This window comes from Dermacentor albipictus, chromosome 4, assembly GCF_038994185.2.
Source record: "Dermacentor albipictus isolate Rhodes 1998 colony chromosome 4, USDA_Dalb.pri_finalv2, whole genome shotgun sequence".
NCBI lineage: Eukaryota > Metazoa > Arthropoda > Arachnida > Ixodida > Ixodidae > Dermacentor > Dermacentor albipictus.
Genome location: NC_091824.1, coordinates 131476241 through 131498655, shown reverse-complemented (window position 1 = coordinate 131498655; position 22415 = coordinate 131476241). Strand labels below are relative to the sequence as shown.

Below are 22415 nucleotides of genomic sequence, written 5' to 3'. Positions count from 1 at the left end.
TCCGTGGCTTCCGCTGTGACAGAAAGGCACGTCTCACGTACTCGACCTAGCTGCTCGGAGAATGGCTGGCGTGGTGCTTCTTTTTCGTTGACCCACATATTTATTTATTTATTTATTTATTTATTTATTTACTTATTTATCACACCCACCATGCCAAAGCGCTTTCTTTCCCTTTGCGCACGGTTCTGCGCAGGTCGTGGAATCTGCTCTGTCGAAAACAGACATGTTCAGCAAATTTCCTTCCGTCTATGTGAAGTAGTGGCTAGAACGCTCGGCTCGAAGTCTACGAGTGCTTGTTCGAAGCCCAGCAGCTGAGCGCAGTTTCAAAGCGAATGTTTCTACCAGGAGAACCCGCCAGGATTTTCGTGACCATGGCTGCTAAGTGCTGTTGCTGTTCTGCCAAATAGCTAACACTTAAAAAAAAAAGCATTGAACTACCCATCCGATGGTGGGATCGAACCTCGGTCCTCCAGCACAGCAGCGCGCGATGCTTTAACCACTAGACGGCGTCCTCTTTTGGGATATTCCTAAGCGAACTCTGAAAAAGGACGTTCTCTGAAATCGGCCTGCCACTAGCCACTCGGGAGTCCGTATGAATGGAGGTCAGCCGACAGCGCAGCCGATGCCTCGTGCAGTCCGAGATCGCAACCGCTCTGGTCACCCAGACTATACGTCAGTGTGCGCGGCCTTGGCGAAGGTGTCTGCCTCCTCGCTACGTGTGAGCGCAGCCAGTAGAGAGCGACGCCAGTTCCGGCGGTGGCAAGAACCGTTAGCTTGGCAAGCAGCAGCGCCCCTGTAAGTCCTGCCCGGCATGGGCTGGGCAGGACGTGGAGCGCTGGCTTAGAGTCATACACTACAGCCACCAGCTGTTGCGGAGGGTCCTCAGCAATGAGGTTGATAACCAGATCCAGTCCCTTGCGCTCAAGGAAAGGTGACACTGCCTGTGACGTGCTATAAGGCTGTAGCTATGCTGGACGCTGCCGCCGACCAACTCGCAAGGGCCGAACCACCCGTGAACACCAGCAGCAGTCCTTCCAGGTGTTTGCAGGCAGTGTTGCGGCAACATTGGTGTGCCTTGGTAGCCCCAGAACCCTCATGATGATCGTCTGTGTCCCGCGTCTTGTGTCACATTGCGTAGCACAGGTGCGCGAGAGCCCATGCACGCGTGGCAGTTACCTTTACGCCATAGACGCAGGAATGACATGGGCAAACTTACAGCATTTAATCAGCCACTCCACAAAAAAATTTTGCTTAACACAGATTCTAAGATGTGCGTTCGATCTGCATAAAATATTTATGGACTTTGAGAACAGTTCAAAACTCTTGCGAACGGGCGGAGATATTCACCCCATTTATAACAACTGCACGAAGCAAAATTTTTGGCTTTAACCGGTTCCTCACAGAGTCATTTTTGATGGTTATACGCCAAGCTAGGCTTGGTCAATAAATATTAGCGCTGTCACTAGGTTCGCAAAAGAATGCGCAAATATAGCCTCATCTGCTGTCTTTCGTTATGCGTGCCAATTTTATATACACCGCTCTTCGTTTTATTATTATGTTGTCAGTATTTACTTTGCTTTGCCATTTGAAAGCGTTTCTGCTTTCTTTATTTCGTATACCGGCCGCTATTTGCCGAATCTTTCGTTGTGGGTAGGCAAACTAGCACTGCTGGGGAACGCCATCGCCAAAAGCAGCGCGAGCTGTGATGACATTTCGAAGAAGACGATAGCGAAGACGGCTAACGCCTGTAATGTGGGCCGTTCTTCTGAATGGGCGTCCAGCGGCCGACGAAAGCCAGCGCTCCACTTTACGTATCATTTCTCCTAGGCGCTTCTGGTTGGGCTTCACCGCTGTGTTCCTCCTGCTCGGCGCCTTTCTCTTCTGGTGTTCGCTACGCAGTGGATACCCGGTAAGCACTCACAAGGCACGCCTGCACATCTACTTCCCAACTTTGCTCTGCATCTATACCTTGCGGAGGAGTCGCAGTTGCTATGGCGTTCTACTGATTAGCACGAGGGCGCGGGTTCGATTCATGGCTGGGGCAGACGTGCGCGATGCGGCAGCCGCACCGCACATCAGGGGCAGCCACAGACCCGCCGCCATTGAAGACCTTGTGAAGCGAGTGCAAGCAGTCAACACCAACCGCGGTTGTTTAGTGGCTATGGTGTTGGGCTGTTAAGCACGAGGTCGCGGGCTCAAATCCCGGTCATGGCGGCGGCCTTTCGATGGGAGCGAAATGCGAGAACACCCGTGTACTTAGATTTAGGTGCACGTTAAAGAACCCCAGGTGGTCCAAATTTCCGGAGTCTCTCACTACGACGTGCTTCATAATCAGAAAGTGGTTTTGGCACGTAAAACCCCGTAATTAAACTAAAAGCAGGCAACAGCCGCCGCCCGCAGTTCCATCAACGTGCCACAGAGATACCCGAGAGTCACTTAGCACTATTTATTTAGGATGCGGAAAAGTGATGGAAAGACTTGCTCTGGTCGTGAACCTGCAAAAAACTGTGACAGCGACATGAATGAGATAAGACTGTGTGTGAGCTTCACTAGGCCTCAGCGGCACAAGGTGTGCGCGTGTCATGACAGCTCCTCATGCACACCTTTCCAGCGAGGCGAGCACAACAAGTTCTACCGCCAGCGCTGGATAGCCAGTTGCCGGCAACGACAGGCGAACGATTGCTGGCAATGACGACTTGCGGGCTAACACCACCTGCAGCAAGAACACAGCGTTACCAAACGCAACCACTGGTGCAAATATCCCCGATTATTAACTTCGATAAGCGTAAAAATCACCGCTACGTCGTTCCCACGCAAGTGGGACTGACACACTCGAGCAACTTTTATTTATTTTATTTATGGATACTGCGATCTTGTACACAAGATCATAGCAGGTGGGAAACATTGTGTTAAGATACAGAATTACAGACACAAAGAGAACAAAATTGCACATAGAAATTCAACAAGAGAATACAGCGACAAGGTCAATTAACAACAATCAATTCAAATGCTCTTGAAATGAATGTAATGATGTCTGTCTGACAACATCATCCGTGAAGTTATTCCAATCAGTGATGGTCCTTGGAAAAAAGGAATATTTAAAACAATTAACTCGCGGATTTAATGGTGTTATAGAAAGAGAATGGCGATTTCTAGTTTGGTACCCCGAAGAATAGATAAGGATATTGGAGGTGTCAACTTTGAAGTTATTATGAATTAATTGATAGGAAAACTTTAAGCGACATATGCGATTTCTGTTAGGAATAGAGGTTAAACCACTTTTTTTGAGGAGGTCACTGACTGATGCTCGCCCGTAAGTGTTATAGATAAACCTTACTGCTTTCCTTTGGATTCTTTCAAGTTTATTTATGTTTACCTTTGTAAAAGGGTCCCAGATGATGACTGCATTTCTAAGATTGGTCTAATAATACTGTTGTAGGCAAGGAGGCGTGTACCAGGGGTTGCTAGCTTAAGCGAGCGTCGTAAGAAAAAAAGCTTTCGGAGAGCGTTTGCTGAAACATAGTCGACATGCCTGTTCCAAGAAAGATTATCAGAGATCCATAGACCTAGATACTTATATTCTGTGACTTCATGAAGAAAATTATTATTAGCAGTGTAGTAATATAGAAGAGGGATCTCTGTAAGTGTTATTCTCATAAATACGGTTTTATCAAAGTTAATTGACATTTGCCACTTCTCACACCAAGAAACTATTTTTGCAAAATCATTATTCAGCCTAATTTGATCATCAGTCGAACTTATTTTCTCATACAGCACGCAGTCGTCCGCATATAACTTAACACGTACTGACAGGTTTTTAACAATATCATTAATAAACATTAAAAACAGTAGGGGGCCGAGGACGGATCCCTGGGGAACACCAGAATCGACAGGAACATAATTGGAGCAAGTTTTATGCAGTTCGACAAACTGACGGCGATCAGATAGGTACGATTGCATCCATGTTAATATCTGTTTATTAGTTATAATAAAACTGAGTTTATGAAGCAGTTTCTTGTGCGAAACCACTTTCCATAATGACGAAGTTATACGCGGAATAATAAGCGGGCGCCACAAGTTTTCTTTCAGCATGCGCCGGGAATCAAGCAGCAGGCGAGTGATCACTCGGCTGCTTGCATCATTTTTGTCCACGCGTACGCGAATACATCTTAATCGGCACTATAAGTAATTCGAAAACCACTCCCAAGTTATCTGATCAGCGCGGGTGGCAAGAAATGTGCGTTAGGAACCAACCACAGGGGTCGGAGCAGGTCGCAAACAGGCGTTTTCTGCGTGCGCAAACGCTTGCATCCCGAAAGAAGTTGTCGCACATACAATTACGTAACAAAAGGCGCACGGCCATATAATCCATACAAGTCACCCGCTGTAAAGACAAAAATACGAAGGGTAAGATCAAACACCAGACTGCTACCTCTGTCGCCTTCAGCCGGTAAGCTTGGACACCATTAAGGTTGCAGTGTCGACAGATAAATAAATAAATGAAAGGCATACTTAAGCTGCCACTGCAGCTTTGGCCAATGTCTGATGTCTACCCGCGGGTTGTTTCCGTGGTGGCTGAAATCGTGGTTTTTGAGCCGTGCTTGCGGCCGCAATGACCATAGAGAAAACACCGATCAGAAGGCGCTCCATGGCGGGCTTGTCACGTAAGCAAATATGGCGGTGCCTATGGCGCTGTAAAAGGTCTATAGGTACGCCTTCAAAATGTCTGACGATCAAAATTAATCGTAGCTCCATGCCATGGCATCTGTCACGCACGAGGTTTCCTTCGAGATGGTAAAATGAATGAATGAATGAATGAATGAATGAATGAATCGATCAATCAGTCATTCGATCAATCTATCACTCAATCAATGAATCAATGAATCAATGACTCAGTCAATTACGTTCTGCATCTATGTTGTGCAGCGAAACAAGAAACAAGGAATGTCCCAAGTCCACCTCACTATACAATATTCTTTCTCCTACCATAATCCTATGCAATTTGTCATTTATGTTCTATTTATTACAAGCATGGCATGCTCAGTTCACATTCAGTTACGAGCCCCCCCCTACTCAGGAATTAGGCACATTAATGTGGACTTTGACCGCTCCACCCCTACGCTGTATAGTGTAGTCTTTATTACACGAAATTCATACGATGAAACGAGCAGTGACGTACTGCTTGTGGCAGGCATGCACCTAGGATGTTTTTCGGAGGCGGGGGAGGGGGAACCCAAGGCAACCTTTATATGCAAATGAGGGAGGGGGGTACCTTTACTAGCATAAATGCGAATAATGCCCGCCATTCACCATAAGGACGCGTAAACCTGCAACAGAGAAATGAAATAAGGTGTATCTCACAGGTACGCCTGTGAGAACAAGGAACCCTCGAACAAGGAAACAAGTCAAATGGACTCGCGCAGGAAAGAAGCGCAGGAAGGACACTGCCAAGAACAAGTAAACAAGCGAATGTGTAAAATAGAGATTTCTAGTAGTGTTTTTTTCAATTAGCTCTGGAAGAATTTTAGAGAAATATATATTTGCGGAACAATCACAGTCCTTTTTTATCCCTCGTTTACAGCTCTACCAAGTGCCAAAACCGACTCGTATTTTTATTTGGGAAGTTGCGCAACGATGCGTGGCCACCAGTCCGGTACAACCACGTAGAGCGCAGGACGTTGCCGTTCTAGACGTATACTGCGCCCACCGCGGGAGGTTAGAAAAAGACCCACATGAGCACAGCAGAGAAGTGCTTACGTCTGGCGGCTCGACTGATAACTGTGGAAGCGTCGTTCATATTACATGGAATTATTCTCCACTTCCGGCGTCATTTTCTCTACTTCATGTTTAAATAAAAAGATGTTGATCCATAAATATTTTCACAAACAACGGTTAAATTCGTTAATTTTCGCTTTTCATTCGTGTTTGGCTGTTGTCTCCGCTCTCTCCCTTAGTAGATCGCTTAATTTCTCAACTCCTTGCGACTCTTGTTTCCAGCTGCCATTTTTTCCGGAAAAGTGCTGTACAATCAGGGAAAAACCAGACAACGTAACGGATGACATACATGTTGCTTATGGATTTAACACTTATTGCAGGGTTTGATGATGGACGCTGCTTCGCATTATTTGGTTTTCAACCTTATCTAACCCATATCGCGGGTGTATGGTTCCGAGGACCTGCCATCGTCGCGGCGAGCCGTCATTCGGGGAAATAATGAAGCAAAAAGAAAAATTAAACGCAACTGGCGTTTTCTCCGGTCGCAGCTCGTTCCACGAGCATACAGACCAGCTGACTACGAACCGAATCCATTTCCTGGTCCCTGGATACATATATATATATATATATATATATATATATATATATATATATATATATATATATATATATATATATATATATATATATATATATATATATATATATATATATATATATATATATATATATATATATTATAAGGTTGAACTAACGAAACAACAGCGATGCGCGCGACCGTTGAATACATGACAACAACTTAAAGCATGTCGTGTTAATCGCGCAGGCACCGAATCAATGAGAAAACTGTCCTTCACACCCCAGGAGATGCCGATAACTACCGCCATCCAAGAGGAGTGAAAAAAGTAAACACAGCAGAATGTTGACCGCTGAATAGCTGTCAAGTCTCAAGATTGATTTGGCGGCGCTTTAGGAATGTGTGTGAGGAGTTGTGGCGTAGGGCGGAGAGTAAGGGGATATGCCAATTAATTACGGGGAGGGGGACGCCGCCCCCCCCCCCCGACCTCCCTCATGGGTACGTGCCTGGCTAGTGGCGAATAGTAAAGTTAGCCAAGTTGTTGCGAAATAACTACACGTGATGCTCCGACATTGAACCAACGATCTCCTGTTCCCCTTTCGACCATGACCCGAACGAACTTGTTACCAGCAAGCTTATGATTATGCTTTAGCACTTGAATTTGCGACTGTGTTATTTTGGAACACGTTTTTGATTATTTGGCCCCACGTAGTTTTTGTTAGCTGGCAGCGGACCTTTCGAAATTTGCAGAACTCCTGGAAAATTACCATTGAAATTGCAGTTTTCTTACAAACCACTTTTGTCTGCGCACAAAGGCTTCGAAATTTGTTCTTGTTCACGCACTCCCATTCCTCAAACTTCGGGCACAGTTTGGAATGGTTTTTCGGCGTGGGAAGCGGCGCAGCTCAGGTACAGCTAGGCACCGGCAGTCTATTACCACCGGGCATTTTTTTTAAATTATAGTCTCTGTTTTTATGTCTCTGTGATACTCTCGAAAAACGGGGCTCTCACATAAAAACTGTACCCGTTTTAAGGGAGCCGCCGCCATGAGCGGTGATGGTTCCTGGCCTTCACTTCTGGCGCCTCTTGTGCGCTTGCCTTCTTCGGGTACACATCGGCGCAATACATCCGTGCACTACGTACGACATGCAGACAAACTAGCGGTTTAATGAATTATCCTCCCAATTCGTAAGTGCTGGCCACAAAAAAAATGCCACTTGATTTCGAATAACAAACGACAAAAGGAAAGAAAGATACCGAAAATACGTTTAATAACTGTTGCCTACATGTTTTACACGATGCCTGTCTCCTCTCTGAAGCTCGGTCCCTCGCGCGGTCCCCTCTTGGTCACGGGTCCTCACGACGGCGTCATGGAGGGCCGCGCATCGCCGGGCAGCCAGCTGGACCCGTGCCGGGACCTGTACGAGTACGTGTGCCACAACTGGAGCTCGCCGCACGGGGCGCGCACCTTCACCGAGGACGTGGCCCGCTCCTGGGAGCGGCTCGTCCAGGAGGCGGCGCTCGCTTCTCGTCCCAACCGGCCGGCCACTGCCGTTCTGGGGCCCGAGTACGCGGTCGAAGCCGTCAGGCACTACCACAACAGCTGCGTCAGCCTGCTCGCCAGGGAGGAGAAGGCGAGCTGCGCGCGCGCTCTGTTTTCGTGTCAGTGACACACCTCTCCATGGGCCGCTGTGGGTACTGGTGTCTCCGTAACGGTGCGGGATGGCCAGAATCGCAGAGGGCACGTGCTTTGAACGCCCAGCTGGAGTGACCTTCTGCGCATTGTTGAATGCCGCCATGTTGGCTTTTTGAGCCAATAAGAGAGGTCATAGCAATTTTATAAGTCAAAGTGCCAGGCCCACTTGCAGTCAGAGAAGGCCTGACGTCCGTGGAAGATGATTAGACCTTGGCTGTCTGTTGACTCGGTGTTATTTTTAGGCGCCATGACTGAGTCCAGTAAATGATGACTCCATGGTATCTCTACTGCCACAGAAAAAAAAAAAAGACGCGAACAATAAGGTTCATTGCCCCTTCGTGTAGTATGTCCTTAATATATGTTTTCTACCTTTCACCTGACGAAGTTCTCAGAGTGAAAAGCTTTCAAAAGCTGTCGAGCAGGCTTAGTGAAGTCTCCGTACAAAGGCTTTCCTAGCACGCGGTTCCCAGACGCATTTCATCACCCGTTGTCAGGTATTAAAAAGCATAGCGCATCACTCACGCTGTAGGGCATGAACACTCCGGCGTTCACAGCAATCTTACACTTCTGTGAGTGACAATTTATGTTATGAAGTAAACCAATATTAATGATGCAATTTCGTAATCAAGATTTTTCATGCTTAAGGATGCGTTTACTTAGAGGACGGGCTTTGTTCCTTTCAATATTTCTTCTTGTTTGTTTGTTGGTTGGTTGGATCGTTTGTTTTTGTTGGTTCGCTTGTTTGTTTGTTTGTTTGTTTGTTCGTTCGTCGATTCGTTCGTCCGTCCGTCCGTCCATCCGTCCATCCGTTCGTAGTCCGTCCGTTCGTTCGTTCGTTCGTTCGTTCGTTCGTTCGTTCGTTCGTTCGTTCGTTCGTTCGTTCGTTCGTTCGTTCGTTCGTTCGTTCGTTCGTTCGTTCGTTCGTTCGTTCGTTCGTTCGTTCGTTCGTTCGTTCGTTCGTTCGTTCGTTCGTTCGTTCGTTCGTTCGTTCGTTAGTTAGTTAGTTAGTTAGTTAGTTAGTTAGTTAGTTCGTTCGTTCGTTCGTTCGTTCGTTCGTTCGTTCGTTCGTTCGTTCGTTCGTTCGTTCGTTCGTTCGTTCGTTCGTTCGTTCGTTCGTTCGTTCGTTCGTTCGTTCGTTCGTTCGTTCGTTCGTTCGTTCGTTCGTTCATTATGTTATGTTATGTTATGTTATGTAAAACTTACGTTACAGCCGCTTTTACATCTTCCGTATTTCGAAAATGTTACACGCAATCGTTCTGAACTGTAGCAAGGTGAGCAGCTCGGCGACTTGTATCCCTAAAACCAAAAAAAAAAAAAAACGTCTGGGCAGTGTTCATAAGTGGAAACGGAAGGTATGTCCTATGCTAGAAACACTCAAAAGTAACATGACTTGCTTTCAATGATTATATATATATATATATATATATATATATATATATATAGCACACCACATTCGTCATATTACTGCGTGGCCAGTTTTATTTCAGTTATGATTTAAAAAGCACAATGTTTTAATTAGCTCAATTTATATCTATTTTTCATCGACCTTAAAACTAACCAATTTAAGGCATTTTCTTCTCGTGGGAGTGGTCAGAAGGGAAAAACGCTGATAAATGACGCAGTTCGAACGATTGTTAACGCACTCAGTTCTTTTTTCGGAATACATTATGTCGGAATTTCTCTAAACTATATAGATACCACCTAGCTCCACCCCTCTCCCTCCCTATTATTTATTAACATGCTAAACCCACCGTAGCACGCAGTTAAAATTAGGTGCAGGTACTTTTAGGGAACCACTTTACCTTTTTCTTCTGTGTTCGAGCCGTAGCTCCTACATCATATGTTGCCGCTGTGTAATATGTTTCTGTTTCATCGTGGAAACGCTTTAATGAAAGCGGCCAGTAAATAGACAAATGTGATTTATTAAACTAAACGACCCAATGGGGGCGCCCCATTTGCTCGCAGACTGACTCCCAATGCCTCTTTATTTTTGAGACGTTCAAAGTCAGTTCAGTGCGAACTGAAAAAAAAAATATAAGCACAGAAACGCGTGTAGCAAGAACTGTGCGTCCTGTCGAATGACATGTTAGTGAAATAATTGGGTTCGTTCATAAGTAGAAGCTTATTGTAATTTATCTTAGAGGAATCAGCACAACGAATCGAACACAAGGCTGTTATCAGATGAACTGAACCAAAATGAGGCATCAGTGTAAATAAATCTGTGGCTGAGTCCGATCTATTGAGAGCGTTTCAAATGTCTGTAGTCACCCAAGTTTGGTTCTACCACGCTCCCAGCTACTCCAACATCATTGTCGCTTTTTGCATGTTTAGTTGGACTACAATCCTGTGTTTAATTCATTGTCTCCCTCCCCTACTCCCCTCCCCTAGCAAGAAACCACAATGAGTTCCTGAACGTTGACCACGAGCTGACATGGCCAACAACCTTATTTCTTAAAAATCAGCTGCAACGGAATTTTGGACGGCGTAGGAATCCTAGTTTCATTTAGCATAGACGCGAAACTGCATTTGAAAGACTAGTAAATGTGACACATAACGCTCGCAAAAATACATGTTTTTGATTCTAAAATTGAAAAAAAAAGCGCAGTTATTACCGCTCGCCGGAAGTGACGCACGACCCAAAACGTTCAGAGCCAGCGAGGCTCGATCCTCTGCACGACCTCTGAGACCAAGCGGCGGCCGCGGCACGCTCAATATTTCGAAGGTGACGTACATGGGGCGTACGTGGTATCGGCTAACCGCCAGATGCGCGCGCCGTTTCTTAGGTGCTATTTACAGGCTATCAATAAGAAAATTAAATAGTCATTAGCCCTGCAACTTTGCCAAGGTTGCTTCGATAGTATATACCGATGGCCAAGTATAGCCAAAGTGAGCTTTCGTTGCTGTAGGTCCTTAAATGCTATAGCTCAGTGTTCGCATTGCGTTGCAGGATCTTCGCAGGGAAGCGGTTCACCTGCTGGTGGCGCTGAACTCGTCGTGGGGTATTTTGAAGCCGGACCCACCGGACGAGGACGTGGTGCGTCTATTGCTCCTGCTGTCCCTGCGATTCGGCCTCACACCCGTGCTCCGTGTGCGCTTCCGGCTGGTGGGCACCAACAGGACGCAGCTGCTGGTACGCTCTTCTATCGCGCACTCTTGCAAAGCCAGCAAAACCAGCAGCATGGTCACAGCCACCGCGACTCGGTTGGCACCATACTACGCCACGCAACGCATGTGCCGGAAAAAGTTGCATCGTACCTTGAAAACCCTTTGCCGCAATCCTAGAATCCCGTCGTTCTTAAACGCGGTTTCACTTAAAGGCGATGACTGTCAGTGGCTCAAATTGCAGCAATAGAGGGCGGTTTTGTTCCGACTGACGCTTATTATCATGCAGCGTCAGATGTTGCACAATGGTGACCTGACTCATTCCCCCCCCCCCTTTTTTTTTTACAGCTCATGACTCTGCTGTACTGTCTTCAACCTTCTACACAATAAATTGTGTCAGTGTTGTTGCAGATCGTTGCAGCTTTTCCATAGCGGTGGAATGGCATTTTAGCGACAACCAAATAGAAAGAAAGGACACCGAATCGCTTATGACTTTCCAAATATCACAGAGATTGCAGGCGCTGCAGCACTTATGCAACATGACTGCAATGAGAGAAGTAAAGGCATTGCAATGGCATAATGTAGCGCGTGGGCAGAACCACAAAGAAGAGGCACAAAGCACGTCACAGGCGCTGTGTGTCTTCTTTGTGGTTGGGCCCTTGCGCCCACAAAGTCATGAGGCGTTCCTTATTCCGCCGGTTCGACAAAGCGGCCACAAGCGCTGACATCTCCGCTCCATAGCACGCCGCAGAATTTTGAGAGGTCCTCATTGCAACATCGCCACTTCCTCAAAGCGAGTGTCCTTCGCGCTTTAACTGCCTTTCAGGTTGAGCCGTCCAAAGCGCCCCTTCCCGCGGACCGGCTGCCGCGCGGAACCGCGGCCCGTGTGCTGTCGTGGTGCGCGTTGTATCTACGCACCCGGCTGGCCGACGACGACATGGCCGAGATGGCGGACGTGCTGCGCGACATGCTGTCGTTGTCGTCGCGCGCAGCGTCACCGAGAGGAGCGATGCGCTCGCCGGAGGTCCTCGCGCACTTGGCCCCGTCGGTTCCCGCTCACGTCTGGATCGAGGCCGCATCCACGGTTTGTGTTCGATAGTAATAGCTTAGAGAAGGAGTACGATGCGCCCTTCCATCTGGCAAATGGCCAAAGTTGATGGCTGCTTCGTGTGGTACACTGACGAATTCTGGATTTATACTACAGAAGGTTGAATCATGCTCAAGTTGTCATGAACGTAGTGGAAATAAAAGTTTATGAAAAAACAACTTGCCACAAGTGGCGAACGATCCCACAACCTTCGCATTATTCTCGTTTATTACACAATGAGCGTCTCGAATCCGGCAACATTGATGCCTTCAGGTAGCATGTGTTGTTTTATTGACCAGTTACCTTCACCCAAAAAGGATCACGTTCTCGTGACGCCTGCGGCAGAAAGATGTTCCACATCCACCGCTGAGGTCTGTGAGTGGTGGCGCTGGCTAACGCTCCCAGGGTTCTACTAGGAAACAAATACCCAAGAAAGTTGATGGCGAAACGGCGCCGCGGTAGCTCAATTGGTAGAGCATCCCACGCGAAATGCGAAGCTTGTGGGATCGTTCCCCACCTGCGGCAAGTTGTTTTTTCATCCACTTTCATTTCCATTAATTTATCGTTTCGTTATTTCATTTATTAAGCCCAAGTAATCTCCCCTATGTTGTCCTTGGTGTCAGTGTTTGTTGGCTTCTTATGATATGACTAATGAAAATCGCGCCGCTCGGTTAACCCCCTTTCTTCTCGTTTTCAACGTGTCTGCGAGACATTCACGGTGCACGTGGCATGTGTGACACGCAGTACGCGGCTTCCGGCCTTTCCTCCGCGCCTCCCGGAGTGCTGATCCGAGCGGTGTCGACCGTACGCTCCGTTCTTAGCGTGCTGCTGAAGGCGCACTACCGCGAAATGGTGACGCCCCTCCTGCTCGTCCAATCGTTCGCCACGGTTCTTGGGCTGCACATCGCACGAGGTAAAGCGGCATCTCTCTCTGACATGTGTGCTGATGGCACGCTGCATTCACCACGCGGGAGCTTAAGGAACCAGTACTCCTCATGACAGTGCTAAGAAAATTCGCAGTTTGTTGTAGACTGCGAATTGTACATATGTATACTGATCACTCCGCGGCCGCCATAGCGCACTGTTATTAAGCAGCATTTCCGCCATCTCCACCTAATGAACGACGTTGTGGCGTAACTGCAGACAGTAGAACTGGAGTATTTAGGCGGAACTATGCATGGAAGCATGGAGAATGAGCACTACTTATAGAGCACTAGACAAGCAGTATTACTATACAAAGAGCATTACGAGTTAGACTTTCTTGGCGAGAATGTAAGCCACCCACCACGATAGCTCAGTGGCTATGGCATTGTGCTGATGACCTCGAGGTCGCCGGTTCTATCACGCCCTCGGCATGGCCGTATTTAGACCGGGGCAAAATGTAAAAAAAAAAATAAGAAAAAAAAACATTCGTTTACCTATATTTATGTACACGTTAAAGAACACCAGGTGGTCAAAATTGCAATCAGGAGTACCCCACTACGCCGTGCCTTGTAATTAGATCGTGGTTTTCACGCGTAGAATCCAAGAATTGTTGGAATACGAGCGCTGTGTAAAAGACGCGGACCGGCGTTAAAATCTTTCCCTGACCGGCGCCGACGCGCGCCATTCCAGCGCAAGAAAAGCGCCACGCGCGTCAGCCGTTGTCTCGGCCTGGACTGAGGCCACCTGCCCGGTAATCCACTGAGCGACAATAAAGTTTTCTCTCTCTCTCTCTCTCTCTCGCTCGCTCACTCGCTCGTCGCAGTGCTGGGCGGCAAAAAAGGGAGTGGTGGCAGTGACAATGAGCGTTGCCTTCGACTGAGCCAGCGCGTGTTGTCGCCCGTCTGGAACGTGCTCTATTCGGAGGCCATCGCTGACCAACGGTTCGTGCCGCGCGCCCAGACGCTGGTGCACGAGCTGAGGCTGAAGCTGCGCGAGCGGGTGCACGCCTCTCACGTGCTCGACGGGGAGAGCCGCGTCACCGCGGAGAGCAAGCTGGCCGCCGTCCGAGCCGTTTTTCCCAAGCCATCCGCACGTATCCTCGGCTTACCATTCCTTGTGTATCTTTTGAGCTGCATAAAGCGCGACATTGTATGCTGCATGAAAGCTTTTAGAGCTCCATATATGGTGAAGAGGCTACCCTCAGAATGTCTTCGCCTCAATGGACGCATTATTGCCGTTTCCATCAAGGGTTCACCCTTAACGGCAGCTTTCTCCGTTTGTTTTCTAAACGGTAGTAGGCGGCTCTCTAATGTGTTGTTGCTAAAGACTCCACATGATATACAATCCAGCTCTCCCTCGGTTGAACGTCTCAGCCCCGTTTAGCAGCTTACAGTACTTGTTTAGCCGACAACTAATGAAAGTTTAATTGCTTAAGGGCCCCAAGAACATTCACCTGCAGTTTATTTTATCAGTAAAAATATGTCTTATTCCTCTGTGTAGCTATATCTTCTTGTCTTTTTATGTATGTTTGATAGGTAAGTATATTTATAGGTGTTTTGATGGGATGTAGAATATAGTAAAATGCATGAGTACAAGATGCGGCCCAGTATCCTATAGCCGAAGTTCTGCGGCCTGCATTGTAAAGTATGAAGGTAGATTGCGTATGTAATGCCCTACTCTATTTGGTTTGTGAGCGCTTGCTGTAGCTCTTGCAATACGGAGGACGCAGCGAAATATTATTTTTTTGTGGTACTGAGTATATGGTACTAAGATAACTGTATACATAATTATTTTAGTGGCAATACATTTCCCCTTTCTAAGCATGGTGTGGTTATTCACAGCGTGGTATTTCTAAGCTGCGAAGTCCTCAGAATAAGACGTGGTCAGAGCGATTCTACTTGCTTAGTAAATGAAGCGTGGCATACCCCAATCATACAGTATACAGCATAACAGTGTACGTTCAAGTGGAAGTAAGCGCAGAGTGATCCACTTCCTTCAGCAAGTATAGCCTCCCTCCGCTACTTTGTTACTCTGATTGCATGAACTGGTCACGAATAAGCACTCGTTCATTTTCAAAACTTCATAAGGACACCAAATGTGCGTGGTGCTATACGTTGATGTCGCTGATGCCCCAGCGTAGTCCCGCGGGTCGCAGCATCATCTCCACATTACGAGCCATGGTCGACTCGTGACGGTGGCACAACTCTTTCGAACCATTTGAACCATTTCAAACGATAATCGGCGCGGACGAGTTGGACGAACGGAAGACGCGTACCAAACCTAATTTCGAACGAACTGGCCCAAGCTTGCATCTGGATCATTACCAACCTTGCGACGCCACGCAGCAGGGCCTCGGTGGTTATCGACCCCGCGACCTCCCCGCCCCGAGCCACAGTTCCTGGGGTGGATTCCTGGCGCACACGATGACCGCGCTGGCGTTCCTCCAGCGCACGCGCCGTTCCCCAGAACGCGGCTGGCTGCTGACGCGCCAGCAGAGTCCGCGCGTGAGGCTCAGCCGCGACAACGAGCTGTGCGTGCCGGCCGCCCAGCTCAGGGAGCCGTTCGCGTCGGGTTTCCCTTTCTTGGACCTCGCCACGTTGGGAACCATGGCGGCGCAGCAAATGCTTCAGGTATGCACGTGAGATATTCGACCTTGCTCCGTCTCTTACCGCACCAACTGGGCGTCACGTCTTTCAGCGGCAGTGTGCAAAATACGAGCAAGCTCTTTTGTTCTTGCGTCTCTTTTTTTTGTTGTTGTGATGAATGGTAATAGTAAGGCCCTTAGTGCAGTATCTCCTTTTAACTGAGTTGCAAATGGCCAGAAGTGAAAAGAAAGAATTGTCCAAAAGATATGTGCGTGAGCATGCGTGTGGTTCCTCTCGCTATGCAAATGTGTCGACGTTAGTAACAGTTTCTTCTCATTCAAATTCAAACGCAATTCTGAAGACAGCTCAATCTTTTGACACTGTAGAATATGTCTGCACATACTTACAATGTTGGTTCAATAAAACACGTTGCTGTGCTAGTTGGTGCATGATTAATTACCGGAATTGTGGCGCAGCAGAAGTCGAGGGACGACAGAAGCAACAGTGGCAACAACTGTCTATGCTGCTTCTACCGTCTCTCGTCTTTTGGTGCACTGTAAATATGGCAATTATAATGTCAAAACTTGGTATTGGCGCAGGCGGTAGGGGAGCGTGGCAGCCACGTGGACGAGACAGGCACAGCGCGTGAGTGGTGGACTCCCAAGACACGTCAGCAGATGTGGCAATACGTGCTGTGCCTCCGGCAGGTAGATAACTCACCGAAGAAAAAGTGACATTGTCATATGTTTAATTTCTAATTCGCCAATGTACCTTATCTCAAAAGCAGTTTACAGCTGTGCAAAAGCTACCAGATACGCACGGACCATACCTTCGCGCAATACAGAATAAGCTTTGGCTAGTAACGGCTCTTCTTAGAAGGGTACCGAAATATGCGAAACATCGCGCATGCTGGCACTGCGCTATATTTTTTTTAATAGGACAATTCATTCGCAATTTAGGATTCATGTCACAATGCATTCACTATACTTTCTCTCAGTATATTCTAATTTACAAAACACGATGCAGTACTCAAGATAATCGATCAATCACCACTGCCAATGGTGAATCAGTGCTTTGTTGTTGCTTTCTACCAGTCCTGCCTGACTCTATTGCCATTCCCTTTTGTCCCATACTGCTATATCTTGCTGTGCTTTGGCGAAGTTCCAAAGTAAATTCATGAAAGTGACGCAGTACACGAAGTGCGACAATTTCCGATTACATTAATTTCGTGAGTCCCGGTCAAGCGCCAGCCATTCTAATTATGTGCAACAGACATTGCGTACCATCGTAAACACATCTACCGCAATACCGCAATTTGTAGGCGCGAGCAGCAGAGCTCTCGACCATATTTTCCACATTCTGAGAAGTTTCTGAAAGTATGCCCCCTTAATAAATATTACTTTAGTAAAAATTACTACGTAACTTCTATTTATAGGTGCACATAATTGTGAAAACATGCTCCTTTATTAAACGTTACCGTGATAGGAGTGCACGTGCCAAGAAGCCTCGCCATCTTGAACCGAAAGGTACCAGGAGAACGACTAAGGTCAATGTAGGACACGCTCCCTCTCCTTTTTAATGTTTTAATTTAAAGCTAGTTGCGCTGCTAGACATTCAATCGTAAATCGTTCAATCCCTAAGGCAGACGCAGGGTGCAGTATTAAAACGCTGGGTGTAAAGAGCCTCAGATTTGATTGACGACCTAGTTCTCTTTCCTTCTACGAGACTCCGCTGTGCGAAAGCTCTGGCCGAACGGCGCGGTGGGCGTCTGCAGGTGTACCTGTCCAGCAGCGCCGGTGGCCTGGAGTTCTCGGACGCAGACGTGTGGGACCAGCTAGGAAGCGCCATACTCGCCCTGCAGACGGCGTTCGAGCTTGCGACGTTCAACCGCCCCTCGACAGCCGACTCCAGCGGGCGAACGCGCCACGATGCACCGTCCGTGATGTCGCAGCAGGGCCTGCTGTCGATGCGGCAGCGCTTCTTTGTGCGGTTCTGCCGGGGATACTGTGAGCTTTACGTGTAAGCGAGGACGCGAGCCTGCATGCTGAGATTTAAATGCTTCGCGCTGGCCAGCGAAATGTATGTCCTGTCGCCGGCTGAAAAGAAGGACTAATGAGCCAGTTCTAATCACTCCAGCCTCCAAGTTCGGACTGTATGTTATTCCTCGCCAAACGCGTTCTTCACGCTCAGAGAAAAGATGGAATCCGTGGCTAAAACTGCCACTCATTTCAGCATAACTTAGCCCAAGTGGGGGTGCAACGAGGTGCGCCCGAGCCTTCATGTACGAAGGCTTCCTGCACCCTGATACAGCCCCTTTATGCCCTGGCGTTTGAGAGCGCCACTCGAAACTATGCGCTAGACACAGTGACGCTTTCGTTAGGAGGGCACATGACGAGGGATACAGGCACGCGAATTACAGCACTCCTGAGTGAATGACGCCAGCTGGACACATTACTGTGCTCTCTCTTTTCAGAAACAAGTGTGCTGCGTGGTCAAATATATAGCGTGAAATAACAGGCAACTCTTTCGGAGTACCAGTCAAATTAACGTAGGCTTTTCTTATCATAACGCTGCTTTCATCCGGACGGAGAGACGCCATATCCTGTATTTAAATGGCTCCACAAAATTGCAGCCCCTCCTTTCCTTTTTTTTTTTGACGTGGTACATGTTATGCGTAATATACAGGGTATGTCCGAAAAGCAACCTCAATTAGTCCATTAAAACGAATTTATTGAGCAGATTACTACAACGCATTAAATGGTTTCAAAATAGACTCCTCTGCGTCGACACATCGCTTCCAGCGAGATTTCCCGAAGGTGGCACGCTATAGGCTTCCTCCGGAATGTCCTCTATAGCCCTGGTGCAAGCCTCTTGAACTTTGTCAACTGTGCCGAAATAATGTCCATTCGTGGGAGTTTTCAACCGCAGACACAAAAGCAAATCCGGGGGAACGACGTCAGGAGTGTAGGACAGCTGGAAGACCATTGGCACATTTGAATCGACCAGGAAGCGGGTCACGAGGAAGGGGGTGTGGGCTGGCGCGTTTTCATGGTGAAGTTTCCAATCGGCCGCGATTTCAGGACGGACGCGATGGACCCTTTGTTCGAGTCTCCTGAGCACTGTCACGTAGAATTTGGCTTCGACGGTTGTACCATGTGGTACAAACTCATGGTGTCCCCTGATGTCAAAGAACACAATGAACATGGTCTTGACCTTTACATGCTCATACTGGCCTTCTTGGGGCGAGGAGATGCTGAGGAGCGCCACTCGCTATTTGCGTCTTTGTTTCGGGGTCGTATTCAACAACCAAGACTCGTCACCTGTGATGACATTGGCTAAATAGTGGGGGTCACACACAAGTCCCACATTTCTTGGCACGTTTCAACTCGGCGCGATTTTTGGTCGTAAATTAATACTTTGGGCACAATCTTGGTGCCCACTTTTCGAATCTTCAAATTATTCGTCAAAATCTCGTGAACGATAGTTCTTGGAATGTTTAATGTCTGTACCACCAAACGAACACTCAGGCGGCTGTCTGAGTTCAAAAGATATTTCACACGTGTCACATTTTCATTGGTGATGGTCGTTGACGGCCGTCCAGCGCGGGCTTCATCACTGACCTCTTGAATACCTTGTAAAGAGGCTTTCTGCCACCGGTAGACGTGACATTCCGACAAACAATTACCATCAAAGGCCGTCTTTATCACAGAAAAAGTTTCCACTGCGGACTTGCCGAATTTCACACAAAGCGTGATAGCAATCCTTTGTTCCAACGAGCTGCGTACCACGGCTTGCACGGGAAATGGAAACGGGTTTCGTGGAAAATACTGTTCTTACTCTCCAGATGGTAGCAAACGACTGAGCGACCGCGCGTGCCTAAGCTAACACCCCCCCCCCCCCCCATCTCATGAATCCCAACCGGTCCTAGCACACTGCGACGTATCGTCGCTTCACAATAAAACCACTAGCATCACTTTGTGGACAAGCCCTGTAAAGCGGGACCCTTCTACACGTTTCGCAGGAACGGATCTGGCCGGATGCCGGGGCGCTGGATTTGCAATGCGGCAGCTAAGCATGTTCCGGCATTCGCGGACTCCTTCTACTGCCCAGACGACTCGCCCATGGTGCCTAAGGAGACATGCGACGGATTTTAGGGCGACGTTAAGGGAGGACGTGAGTGACCTACTCTTCTCGTTGCGCGTTTGGGACCAAATTGAGGGGTTTCACTGTCGGCTCGATTTAGCTGGAATGATGCGTCACCACGTAGCTCATTTTGGCGAGGAAGGGAAAAGGATAAATCACTTCAGTCTATTCTTCACTATCATTGCAGCGCATATTAGACGTCGGAGCAGGACTAAGAGAAGTACACACACTACACACACACATCCTCGTCTGCTTTGGCATGTTTTTGGTATGTCTATTGGCAATATTAGCCAACTATCACAAGTATAGCAGATTATTCATTGGTCAACCTAACATCAAGCAAGAATAAACCTGTTTGTCCGCTTTCATCACGAAAGTGAGGAAAGCTGTTTGTCACTTTCGCAAGCGACGGATAAATCCATTCGTCGTGAAAGCGGCTCATTTCATCGCGATCTTCACCTTCATATCGTTTGAGAATATGCTAACGAAAGTAAACCGGTTACACCTTTGAAGAATAGTCTAGCAGAGCCCGCAACAGTCAGCACTGAAGAGCAGCAAAAATAGCGCGCAGAAAGAAAAAATCAACAAATAAGGAACTGGACACCCTTATCGCCCAGTGTGTCCACGTTTCTTCTTTGTGTATGCTCCTCTGCAATGCGCCATATTTACTGCTTTATGGATCACTAACAAGCCCAAATAGCAACAAAATGCCGAAGCTCATGCTTAAATGTTGCAAGGTTCCAGCGCAAATGCCTTGTTTAAAAGGAACTTCAGAGGTATTCCCGATTATTTGCGCGTCAACCTCGTATCTGCTATGTCTGGTTGTTTGGAGGGACTAGAGACGGTGATGAAATCATTTTGTGACACACGCCAAGTGATTCCTCCAAAAAAGTTATTTCACATTTTTCGTTTTTACACGCCATGTGGATGAAGTCGAGATTTGAGAGAACAGCAGTTCCTGCTGTAAAAGATAGACGTAAACAGCAAACAAACAAATCGTTAAAAAGTCGTGCTTCTGAAGCTCTCAATACAATTTTTACTGAAGCATTGACTGTGCCCTTTCTTTTCTTCTATCCCGTGTCCCCGTCTGCTTATCCAGGAGCCGGATTTTCATGACAGCAGCAAATAAGTCTGCAAGCAAGTTTACAAGACTCTTCGTGGGACGCTTTGAATTCAATACGGAAGACCATGTGTGCCGTTCGCCACAAGCACTGGGCTCGCTTCCATGAGCGCAGGGACGCTGACACGACGCGCTTCTGTATTAACACCGCAAAATAGCTATTATATTGAATCCGGAAGATAATTACTGCTTTACGTAACACTTTCAGAAAGTACTAACGTGGTTAGAGGGGGCATTTCATATTGTGCAGGGCATTAATTCACTGACCATTCACGTCGTAATTGTTGTGGAGCCCACCTCAACTTCGCCTATTTTATTGCGAAAACACACTTTACAAGGAGGCATAAACGATTCTTCATGTTTGATTCATATCATTTATTTCTTCTGCAGCTGTTGAAGTCGTCATCGTCACTGCCTTCGGAGTTTGGTTTACCGTCTAGAGCCTGAAACTATGACCAACAGAGGTCACTGACGTGGCGTTACACTCCAACAGCAGCAGCGGTGTTAAGCTTAGAGGCTTGCATTCGTGCACATAGTGAACAAGAAAGTGATCGGTGAAAGGGTGCTACGTTAAGAGGACTGAAAGTGGTTACGGATAGCGCTGTGCCAAAGTCTTCGAAATACATGACAGGAAGCGTTGAAGACCACTCGACTGAAAGCTGCGAAACGTATACACTCGAGCCCCTCAAGGAACGAAAAGTAATTATGCGACTGACGCGAAGTGAAGTTTATTCTTTTTTTCAAGGAAAATGGGGGACCGGGACAAAAGGCGGTAAGACCTGACGAGGCCCCGGCACCCATACAGTTGGCACTAATAATATAACGGCCAAAAACATGTTCATACAAGTTGCGACAAATGTGTCAAAACAACGCTACAATGCGCACAGTGAAACCTTATTCGGGGAAAAGACAAAAATGTGCAAGCACGCAAAGTCGTACACGTACAAATACAATGCATACATGACTGGTGAATTACGAAATGAAAAATGCGACTACAGTACTTGTCCGCAACAAAGAGAGAAACATATGTATAAACAAACGGTATATTACATTGTTTTTTTACATTTGAATTTCGCCTTCAATCAAACGTCGTTTCGTGTTTTTCTTGACCACATTTTGAGATAAAAAGATATCATCAATAAAGGGAAATTTGTTGAGGGTGTTGGGTGCTGGAAAATTTAGCTTTTGTCTGCCATAATGTGTGCGCGTTCGCGGTACTCGTAGTTTTACCTTACGAAGGTTGTAATTTATGGTACTGTCAGTAACAGAGTACAAACGGTTTCGATGAATGTATTAGAACAGCCGTAGAAAATAGACTCTGTCAGCATGTAGTATGCGATGTTCAACAAACAAGGGTTGTGTACGTAATTCTCGTGGTGCACCGTAATAGCCCTCAATAGCACGCAAGGCTCTTTTTTGTAGAAGTAGTAGTTTATGGTAATTTGAAGACGTAATTGTACCCCATA

At 47.3% G+C, this 22415-nt stretch overlaps 1 protein-coding gene across 2 annotated transcripts; it reads left to right on the top strand.

Annotated features, from left to right (window-relative positions):
* Positions 1 to 1702: 1702 nt before the first annotated feature.
* Positions 1703 to 21314, top strand: LOC135898419 (endothelin-converting enzyme 1-like). Of its 2 annotated transcripts, XM_065427345.2 has the most exons (11): positions 1705 to 1909; positions 7612 to 7926; positions 10936 to 11118; positions 11917 to 12174; positions 12922 to 13090; positions 13925 to 14190; positions 15450 to 15731; positions 16286 to 16393; positions 17461 to 17705; positions 19708 to 19859; positions 20929 to 21314. In XM_065427345.2, the coding sequence occupies exons 1-10, from the start codon at positions 1751 to 1753 to the stop codon at positions 19838 to 19840; spliced, it is 2118 nt and encodes a 705-aa protein (XP_065283417.1). In that variant the 5' UTR covers positions 1705 to 1750; the 3' UTR covers positions 19841 to 19859; positions 20929 to 21314. The 2 variants fall into 2 exon arrangements, with proteins under 2 accessions (XP_065283418.1, XP_065283417.1); XM_065427346.2 differs by lacking the exon at positions 16286 to 16393 and having other exon boundaries at positions 1703 to 1909.
* The last annotated feature ends 1101 nt before the right edge of the window (positions 21315 to 22415 follow it).

Coding starts and splice junctions, on each gene's coding strand:
- LOC135898419 (XM_065427345.2), top strand. CDS start 1,751: ATGTGGGCCGTTCTTCTGAATGGGCGTCCAGCGGCCGACGAAAGCCAG. Junction 1,910..7,611: donor CGCTACGCAGTGGATACCCG/GTAAGCACTCAC, acceptor TCCTCTCTGAAG/CTCGGTCCCTCGCGCGGTCC. Junction 11,119..11,916: donor CCAACAGGACGCAGCTGCTG/GTACGCTCTTCT, acceptor ACTGCCTTTCAG/GTTGAGCCGTCCAAAGCGCC.